We start from the raw sequence: 10915 nt of genomic DNA on the forward strand, positions 1-10915 counted from the left end.
CCCATTCATCAAAATATGCAATATTTATTTTTTTAATAGATGCTTTGATCAGCATGATTTAACTGTTTGTGCTTTCAAGTGGAACCTACAAGATTAGTATCAGCTCTTATGTACAGGAATAACATCAGAAGTGTTGTGTAAAGGTTAAATTCTCTATAAATACTTAATTCTGCTTTGGAGTAGCCTACTGTCTACTTTAACACTTTCTGAAGGACAAATTTCAGGCTGCTTGCTGACCTACAGTCAAAAATGCTCTATCTGAAAACACAAATCTGGGTTTAAAAAAAAAAAAATGAGAAACTGGAAGTGCTGTTTAAACTCTTGTATTGATTTCTGCTAAACTGCTTAACTTGCATGTCGTATGTTGCGTCTTCAGCTGATTCACCAAAATGTTTGCATCCGTGTAGGGCACAGTAAAATTTATTCCCTTTATTGGTTTAATTCCGAGAATTTTATCTGAATATACATATGTATTTTTTTTAATTCGAACTGGATGTTTATTGGCATGTCTGTATCGACGCGGAGGGCCGAAAGTGCGGCTGAGGGAAAACGCGCTAGTCGCTCTGCTGGCGGCCGGAGCGATCAGCTGAGAGGCACCCGGGGGGGTGGGAGAGGAGGCACCGGGCGGGCGAGATGGAAGGAAACAGAGACGAAGCGGAGAAATGCATCCAGATCGCGAGCAAATTCATGGAGGCGGGCGACAAGGAGAAAGCCGTGCGCTTCCTGAGCAAGGCGGAGAAGCTGTACCCCACGGCTAAAGCCAAAGGTAAGCGGACCGTCGCGGTCATGCATGGATGGAGCGGAGCGGAGCAGCCTGCCATTTTAGCGTAAACGGGTGTAAATGTCACCGTGGTGCAGCGTCAGCCCGAGCGAACAGGATGAGCTCACACACTCGTAGATTTCGAACACCGGGCGTGCCGTAATTTGCGTGTTTTGCCTTTGGCTCGGCAGAGAGTGTGTGGTCCGATTTGCGGTCGGGTCAGGACGTCTGAGGATTATACTGCGATGAGGAGGAGGAGGATGCTGTGATGAGGATCGGATGGCGCGATAGATGAGCGTGATGCGAGGGGGAGGATGGCGCAGTGAAGATGCCATGGCATGGGCTGAGGTGACCTGAGACTGACTGTGAGTGTGATCATCCACAGTCTGCTTTCATGGCCTGGTTTGGTTAGTGGTCGTGCAGTTTACGGGTAACTATCAGCAGGTGGCGCAGTGGTTAGAGGTTGGTGGTTAAGGGCTCTCCCCTTGGTGAAGTAAAAATTACCTAGCACTGTGTTACTCGGTAAATTTTATAAACATTCCGTCATTTTGGACAAAACGTGTCAGCTAAATACGGGTAAAGAATAAAACAAAATAAAAATAATAATAAAATGACACAGCCGCTAAGATGCTTTTTGGGCAAAGGGATGAATTCCTGTCTTTTTTGTAAATGTAACTTCATTCTTTTGATTTCTCAGTCAAGTTTGCAGTGAAGATAAACGAAAAACGGCAGACTTGCTGCCATTTTAAGCACTGTTGTGTGTCCACTTGAGAATTTACTTAATGCTTTTCAACAGTTACAGTGCGTGTTGTGTGTGTGCGCGCGCGCGCGCAAGCGGGAACGCTGCTTTACAGTCCCTTCGCGCAGCTCCCGTCCGTCCCTTGTGGGGAGAGTCTGCGGGGGTTGCCAGATCTTCGCGGGGGGGTGAAAAGACCTGCAGGGTTGCCAGGTCTTGTAGGAAGATTCAACGTTGTCCACTAGGGGCTGCGCTTGTACAAAATGCGCATTTCTCACAGACCCTTTAAGAACCGTGCTGGGAGAGAGGCCGAACGGGTGACACCCCTGTGCCCTTTGACCCCACGCAAAATTGTGCTGTGTTTACGTTCTGCATATATTTCTGCGTGTCCCTTTCTTCTGTTATCATATATTTTGATAATATGGATAATATTACAGCTCTTCATTAGCCCATTTTTTTTAAAAATCCTTCTTAAAAACCTCGATTTTTTTGATCTTTCTAGATAAATGCAACTTTAAGATAGCATACTTTCACACATCTTATTTCCTTTTTCCAAACCAACCTCAGGCCCGTGCGTCTCTGCCCCCCTCCCTGTCCCACCGTGCAGTTTCTATGACACAGTTTTTCAGCTGTTTCGTGCCGCATCGGATTTTACTGAGGAAAAATTAAAATGTGGTACCTGACTGTAGGCCTACGTGCCTTGCTTGGAGCTTTACTGACCCAACTGTCCTTTTGCCCTGAAGTCTTGAGGTACTGCTGTGCTGAACAAGTTTGTGGGCTTCTGAAACATAAAAAGAAAATAAAAAATATACACTATACATCCACTTAGCAATATGAGAAAGCGTTTATACCGTTTTAATGTATATGTTTTACTTCTAGTAGGCTCATCTAACGTCTTTGTCCAAGGCGGCGTGCAGTGTTAGTCAGCTTCACAACTTTCAGCTGTCTTTTATTTATTTGTAAGTCTTTTATTGTCTGTCCTATTCCCTTACTGGTCTGCTGTATTCGTTTGTTTAAATTGTTTAATTTTCTATTTGTATACTTCAGTGTTTGTGTTTTATATTGTTGTTTTATGTGGTTGTGTAAAGAACTCAGGGAATACCAGTATAATTTTGTTGTATTGCACAGCGGTACAATGACAATGTCTTCAATTCAATTCAAGTACAGTGATTTTACCCATTTGTACAGTGGGGTATGCTTACTATATCAGTTCAGGGTAAGAACCTTGATTCACCAGTGCAGCACCTGCTTCCCTTTTTCAGATCAATTTAAAATGATCTGTCATAATGTAGTTGTCAGGATGTTCAGGATGCTGCTGTTCCTGCAGAGGTCTGGCAAGTATTCAGCTCTTTTGCTAATTACCACAGCTGGGTATCCATATGTAACTTAAATTCTGAATAATGATCCATAAGAGCAAGTTTTGTGTATTTTTGTCAGTTCAAAGCCCAAAATTGGTCATGTCTGTATCTCACTCTTTCACAGGTCTCATCCTCAAATAATAATGGACAGTTTGGAAGTTTTGATCATGAAAATTAAATTTTGAATGTAATGGTATTATTATAAAGTGCATTACGCCTAGGAAATGAAATCACAAGTAGAATAGTTATATTTGCTTTTTGACTTTCCAGTATTCTTACATTTTCCTTTTCAGCTTTCATTGTGCAGTGTGTTATTGTCCCATTGAAACTGGGCAGGTCTTTGAGTTTTGCGTCTTTTTTAATTTTCCATCTCTGCCTTTGAATTTCTTTTTTGATGTACAATTAGACTGGAAAATTAATTGCAGTTGTCATTGCATTTCCATTTCTTAATTTTGTTATTTATGACTTATACCCACAGTATGCTTCAGTACACGGAGATGGAAGAGGAAATAAATGTCAAAGTGTGTCACTGTTGTGTTTTGTCTTCTACCAGTGCTGCTGAACGTGTTGACGAAGAATGGGAGCAGTGCGGGAAATGGTACACACTGCCGAAGGCGAGCGGACAAGTGGGAAAGCAGCGCATCCACACCAGAGCCTCCTGGTCATGAGTCCAGTGGCCAGGAGTCAGGAGGAGGAGGAGGAGGAGGAGGAGCAGCAGCAGCAGCAGAGTCCACCAAGAGTTTCAGCAAAGAGCAGCTGGACGGGGTGCACAGGTGAGCGTGCAAAATATTTGAGTATGATCATTCCTTACGTTTATGCAAAAAGTCTGTTATACATATATATTCAGGGTAAGTGTAGTACAGTATTAGGTGGGATTCAAACCTCTGGATGCTTTGATTCTGTCCCTATGTTGTCAGTTGTTATAAGGTTATAAATTAATTCCTAATGATAACAATTTGGAAAGACTCAGAAGTATTTATTACTACATTTTTATTGCAGCATACATTAAATTAAGAAGTCTGTTCAGACAAGCATCCAAACTGAAACCATCCTTTGCAATTCAAGTTCTCAAGTGACTGATATTTTTCATTTGCTTGTCTGACTCTGTAAGTCACCTTGGACAAAGGTATCAGTTAAATTAAATGTTAATAATAAAAATTGTCATGCATGTTTTATTTTTACAAACACTCCTTTGGCCTCTTTGGATCGCTTCTGTTTTTAAACAAAGAACATAAAGCAGGCCATATGTGGTGGTTCTGTTAAAGTCAATTGCTGGTTGTTATATTTACAGAAAAGTTATGCCAATATCTGTCTGTCAGCTTTGAGTGGATGTCTGAACTAAATGGCGTTATTTACTTCCAGTATTTCTGTGAATTCAGTTATTAAACAGTGTTGAGCACAAAGTCAAACACAGACACTGTCATAACTCTTTCTGAAACATTTGAGCAGTTTGTTCACCTTTCCTTCATCTGTAGGAGAAACCTTGCACTGCATCAACTACCAGATGGTGAAAAATTATAGTTAGGGGACATTATGACTGCTTGGTATATATTTTGGTTTTGATCTTGCGAGCAAGAATTGTAACTGTTTCTGTGTTTTAACTTGCACTTCTCTATTAATTGCTAAAACCATATTAAATATACCAAATACATCCAGTAAATGGTGACACTATATTGGCCGTAGTGTGTGCAGGATGTGTACTGGCATCCTGTCCAGTGTGTACCCAGCTCAGCCTTACACCCAGTGACTCCAGAATAGGCTCTGAACCACCTCGACCGTGACTAAGGCATGCAGTTAATGAAAGTGGATGGATGGACATCCACACACACACACACACGCACAGGCTGAAGCCGCTTGTCCCATACGGGGTCGCGGGGAGCCGGAGCCTAACCCGGCAACACAGGGTGCAAGGGTGGAGGGGGAGGGGACATACCCAGGACGGGACACCAGTCCGGCACAGGGCACCCCAAGCGGGACTCGAATCCCAGACCTGCCAGAGAGCAGGACTCGGTCAAGCTCGCTGCAGCACCGCACCCCCTGGATAGGCATTCACTGAAGTCTAAAAAAGCAGTGCTCTCCCTTTTCCCTCTGTTTTGATTTGTTCTACAAGTTTCAGATTGTATTATTTTTGTTGTATTTTTTGTATTTATTTTCTATTATTTTGTTTTATTTTTTCTGCTCTGTTGATATCTGTTGTAACACTTTACATTTGTCATTCCTTTAGCATTGGTCCAGAAAATAAACAGTATTTTTTCTGTTCAGTCTGTAGAAATATAACTTCAAGAAGTTATATTTAGATCACACCTCCTGCTGTAGTACTCCTGAACAATGTACCCTACTCTGAATTAATAGAGTAAAAATTACCCAGCTGTATAAATATATAAATCATTGTAAGTAGTTTTAATGCTATAAGGTGTATTGGAGAAAAGTGTCAGATAATTAAATGTATTTCTTATGGGAGCATTACAATTACATTACATTTACTTTACATTTATTTACTTAACAGACGCTTTTTTCCCAAAGTGACTTCCAACAAAATCTATGTGGTGTTATGAGCCCACACACCTTATTCACCGTGGTGACTTACACTGCTAGATACACTACTTACACTGGGTCACTCATCCATACATCAGTGGAACACACTCTCTCTGTCACTCACACACTGTGGGGGAACCTGACCAGCATGTCTTTGGACTGTGGGAGGAAACCGGAGCACCCGGAGGAAACCCATGCATTTTACTTCTATTAGGATGTGATCAACATGGATTCTTTTAAGACATTGTAATCTATAGATAGATAGATTGATTACACATAAGAAGCAGGTATAATTTTTCCCTTCCACGGTCTACTTTTTGTGTGTGTTTAACTTGTGTGTAGAAAAGTACATTTTCATTTCCGTTTTTGTTGGTGTACAAAACTGTATTGATACACATCTGGATTTTGGGATGATAAAGTTTATTTTTAATATAAAATTATCTCGGTAGTGTTTCCTAAGAAATAAGTTCCCCAAAGAGCTACTTGAAACAGTCTGCAGACAAAATAGACTTTGTCCAATGAATTCAAAAACCCAGAAGGTGAAATTAAGGGAAAGAAGATGATGTGAGGTGCAATATCCTAGCTGGGTTGCATAACCCATTGTTAGGTGTCAGCCCCAGAAGACCCTGCTGAAAGACGAAGCTAAACATTGCATCAAATTGAATCTATCTGCAGCATTTTTTAGAATTTCCTTCCTCACACTTCTCCTTTTGTACATCACAATCCCAAACCCTGACGGTCCTGAATTTTTGTCACGAACAAGCTGCAGTTTAGCTCCAAAGTTAGGTCTAAAGCAGACCTGCTGATCAAAGATCTGTTGTTTCTCTCTTTGCAAGCAGTGCTAGATACTTAAGAGACTCTGTATGTTCCCTGTACCACTAGAATAAAGAAGTGCAAGGACTATTATGAAGTGCTGGGTGTCACAAAAGAGGCCAGTGATGAAGAGCTGAAGAAGGCTTATAGGAAACTGGCACTGAAGTTCCATCCAGACAAGAACCATGCACCTGGCGCAACGGAGGCCTTCAAAAGTAATGGGAAAAAGTCTCTTTTCACCAGTAGGACCTTTCATCTTCTGAATGCCCCATTGTGGGTTGAGATAAATATATAGGAAAAAAATCTCTATGTATTCATACACACAGTATATATATATATAAGATAATGAAATATATATTTCTAAAATTATAGATATATATGTATAATTAAATAAATGTATAATGAGGAATATGAATGTGGTCAATCAGAGAATGAAGCAAGGTGTTATATTCTCAAAAAGTGTAAAGAATCCTATTTCTCTGAGTTTCACTCCTTTTAACATCAGTAACTGACTGCCTGAGGGTTTCTTGTTTGTTTGTATGTGCCTGGTGTCACCTGCTCCCCAGAGATAGGCAATGCATACGCGGTGCTCAGCAACCCAGAGAAGAGGAAGCAGTATGACCTGAGTGGCAGTGCAGAGTTGAGCAGCTCGGGCCACGCTCAGGGAGGCTTCCAGTTCAACCGAGGCTTTGAGGCGGACATAACCCCCGAGGACCTCTTCAACATGTTCTTCGGTGGTGGTTTTCCCTCCTGTACGTGCTCACCGTCACACAGGGGTTATGGCTGCATTCGCTTTACAGAGAAACTCGCTAAAGACCATCAAGATGATTTTATCTGTATCGCTACAAATACTGATAGATTTATTAGTACCCAGTCCTCCGTTTTTTAGGTTTGTTACTGCAGAAATGCAGCAACCCTGCATATACATGTGTTTGTCCATACAAATTAAAAAAAGAGTGCTTCCATCTGTATGTAATATTCACATCAATAAACATCCATCCATTGATAACTCTTCTCCAGTGTAGGATAACGGTTGTTAAGAGCCTCTCTTGGAAACACAGGACTTGACGCAGGTGCACCAGTCTGTCTCAGTGCCATACACATATGAATAATGTCTAATATTCTTGGAATTTGTATGTTTGTTTTTTCTTTAATTTAGAGTTCTGAGGTTGTACTATAGTAAATGACATGAATTCATGTAGATTTTTCTGGCCAGGAGCCAAACTTCCTGGACGTACACAGAAATCAAAATTTATTTTGTTATGAACAGTAAATAAATGGAAATTGAATGTTTGGCAAATATATTTATCAATCTGAAATATTCCTATTAGTTTTGTTCCAGCAGTCCGGAGGCATATTTCTGTTTTTAATTACATTTACTTATTTCTGATGCTTTTGTCCAGAGTAACTTACAAAACTAAGGTACTCGCAATCATTTTCACACTTATTCAGCAGGGTAATTTTTGCTACGGCTCTAGGTAAGTACCTCGATCAAAGGTTCTACAGCATGAGGTAGGATTTGAATTATGAATCTTCACCACCTGCTGTCCCTGTGTAAATCAGTGTGAAAGGGGCAGTTATGAAATTTGATACTGATCCAGTGGTCACTTGCTGAGGTGCTGAAATTAAGGTTTGTTTTCTGTTTTCACAGCGGCAACACAAACCTTCGCCAATGGCAGACCACAGTACAGCCATCAACACAATGAGACCCATCACGAAAGACGAGAGGAGAGAGTAAGTCGTACTATTTAATTCACCCTCTGGGAGGTGCATTATACTAACACAGCTATGCCATACCTTTGCTTTCCAGAGTGGCTTCTCTGTGTTCATTCAGCTGATGCCCCTCTTGTTGTTGATCCTGGTGTCCATCCTGAGTCACCTGATGGTGTCCACACCACCATACAGCTTGTACTCCCGACCGTAAGGTTCTGCCTTTCAACCGCATTGCCTCATTTTTAAATTAAGCTCTTCTGTGCAGGTATAAGAGCTGTTTGGATGTCCTACAGACCCTAAAATAGGTTTTAAAAAATAATGTAAGATCACATTAACTGAGTTTTGGGCTAAGGGACAGGTCTCTCAGGGAAAGTTGCAGTTTGGTGTGACAGCTGTTGGTTACCTATAAAATGTTATAGTTGTTTAGTTTTGTATTTTTTTCCATTAACTGCCGAGGTAAAATTTAAAATTTGTTGTGAGGGCAGCGTGTCTGCAGGGACCCGTTATAAGACAGAGGGCAGCTTAACTGGATTTTAACGTTCTGTAATTCTGCTTTTGATGTTGAAATTCAATGGTTTTACCAAAAATGATTTACTTAAATGGTCATTTAAGCTGCTCCTTTAATTCTACAACCTAAATCATATTTGTGATTAATTTACTTTTGTTTTCCTTTCCCTCCAGAGCTACAGGACAAACTGTCAGACGCCAAACTGAGAACCTTCATATAGATTATTACGTCACCAGAGACTTCAAGTCCGAGTACAAGGGCACAGCCTTGCAGAAAATCGAGAAAGAAGCCGAAGAGGAGTACGTCTCAAATGTCAGAAACAACTGCTGGAAAGAGAGGCAAACAAGTGTGTTTACTTCCTTGCTGCCTAATAACTTTATTTCTACTTAACTGAGTCTGATTTTCACCTTGAAATTACTGTCTTACTATTCAGCCAGTTCCTTACAGTAAATCCAGTAATACCAGGAAATTGTCATGCATTTGTCACATGAACCTTTGAGCAAAGTGCTCTAGCATGGATACCATGGATTTTCTATTCTGAGGGCATTTTTGATCACTAGTCCTGTGTCTGTGTCTTTATTGTCAGAATCAGACCTGCTATATGCCGCCAGAGTCTACAGAGATGACCGGCTGCGGCGGAGGGCTGAACTCATGACAATGGAAAACTGCAAGGAGCTTGACAGACTGAATGAGCTGTTCCGTGGCGGTTGAGCCCAGGCTTCTCAGACTCTTCTAGAACATACATGTTTAAATCATACCTTTTTCAAAAGAAACATGAGCATAAAGATGAGCAAAACCATGTGGCGGAAAAAAAGAGAAAAAACACCCTTACTGTGGAAGTTCTTCAGAGTCACCCTGTCTGACCCCAAGAAACTACCTGACTCCATCCTAGTCAGCTGTGAAATACTAGTGAATACTGCTTGTTTTTCTTTTTATTTTAGGAACGAGAGATACTGATTAATTGACTGCACTGACTTTATGACTTTAAAACCAGTGACTGCTGTCCTTATCTAAAAGAGGGGGTGTATACCAAGATGTTGGCAAGATACAAAATACAGGCTATGCAAGGGATTAGCTGCAGTACCTTGTCCAGGAGCGTATCAGTGCTGTTGCTAAGGCCGAAGGGGATCGCCATGAACTCTCTGGGCCCTTGGCCAACGGTAAAGGCAGAAGTTGCATTTTGCAAATGGTACATGTCTATAGGTGTGCTTGACCTCCTCAATCACTCTACATTTCTTTCCTTTAACCTGTGTTTGGGGATTTTGGAATGTATGGCCTGTGTTCAGAATCAACATAACCCCTACGCTACAGAAATGAATTCACATGCACCACCACCAAGCAAAAGATGCGGGAGCTCCACTGACATTGAACAATAAAGGAAAGCAGCTGCTGTCCGATCACTGCACAGGACCAGGAGGTGGACATTAAACCACTCTTATTCAGCAAGTTTGTGCATATTTCAATTTTGAATGTTTGAAATTAGAAGTTATCTAAATATTTAAACGTTTGTCTTTATTAGCAGACTAATAAATTGAATAAAATGTGAATTATAACATGCATATTTTCACTTGTTATAGTTACTGTGATAATTTACTTCCACATGTCAGGTGGTCCAACCTGATAAATAATAAAATGAATGTCTTATATTAAAATCATATCACAAAACATGCAGTAGTAGGCCCAACTACTTTTGCTGTACTAAGAGATGACCAAGCAGAAGTAAATATATTATTTTTAATTTAAAAAAGGATGTGGTCTTCATGATATTGCAGTTTTTCTATATTTCATAAAGTATGGTCTGTACTGTGAAGCTTTGGGTATATGGCTGTAGTCTTATTTTCAGCATGGCGGAGAGTTGGTGTGTCTCATTCATTTATAATGTGTCCACAAAAGGAGCTGTACTGTAACCTTCCGTGTTCCATCCGTTGTGGAATTAATGGGTGTATGAGTCACAAAAATCTATGGCCAGAAGTTATCTCTGATTAGTTGTTGAGAAACTGTGTAGAGTATTTATACAGAGAAGTGGATTTAAGTGGCTGATCGGAAATAATTGTTTCAATCGCTATATTTGTGTTATTTAATAAGTACAACACAAAGCAGACTTCTAAACTTGGAGAGGTACCATATCACAGCAACACCGAGGTCACCGTGACCACAGAAATTCCATTTATAGACATGCATGGGCTGTCATTTAATTATTATCCCATGTCTGTAACCATTTAAGATTAATACCATCTTGCATAAATTTTAAATATTTGATCATCTTCAGCTTTTTTTTTCTTTTTTTTTTTTTTTTTTATAAATCATAGTTTTGTTTCTAGAGGTGCGCGGTGGTGCAGCAGGTTTGGCTGGGTCCTGTTCTCTGGTGGGCCTGGGGTTCGAGTCCTACTGGGGGTGCCTTGTGAAGGACTGGCATCCCGTCCTGGGTGTGTCCCCTCCCGTTTCACGCCTTTTGTTGCCGCGTTAGGCTCCAGCATGCCACTACCCCGCTT

General features: G+C 40.8%; 1 protein-coding gene across 1 annotated transcript; it reads left to right on the top strand.

Annotated features, from left to right (window-relative positions):
* Positions 1-608: 608 nt before the first annotated feature.
* Positions 609-10160, top strand: LOC108936649 (dnaJ homolog subfamily B member 14-like). Its single transcript, XM_018756156.2, has 8 exons — positions 609-766; positions 3408-3627; positions 6272-6417; positions 6769-6954; positions 7854-7936; positions 8013-8122; positions 8597-8769; positions 9010-10160. Exons 1-8 carry the CDS (start codon positions 634-636, stop codon positions 9132-9134), a joined length of 1176 nt encoding a protein of 391 aa, XP_018611672.1. The 5' UTR covers positions 609-633; the 3' UTR covers positions 9135-10160.
* The last annotated feature ends 755 nt before the right edge of the window (positions 10161-10915 follow it).

Source organism: Scleropages formosus, chromosome 3 (assembly GCF_900964775.1).
Source record: "Scleropages formosus chromosome 3, fSclFor1.1, whole genome shotgun sequence".
NCBI lineage: Eukaryota > Metazoa > Chordata > Actinopteri > Osteoglossiformes > Osteoglossidae > Scleropages > Scleropages formosus.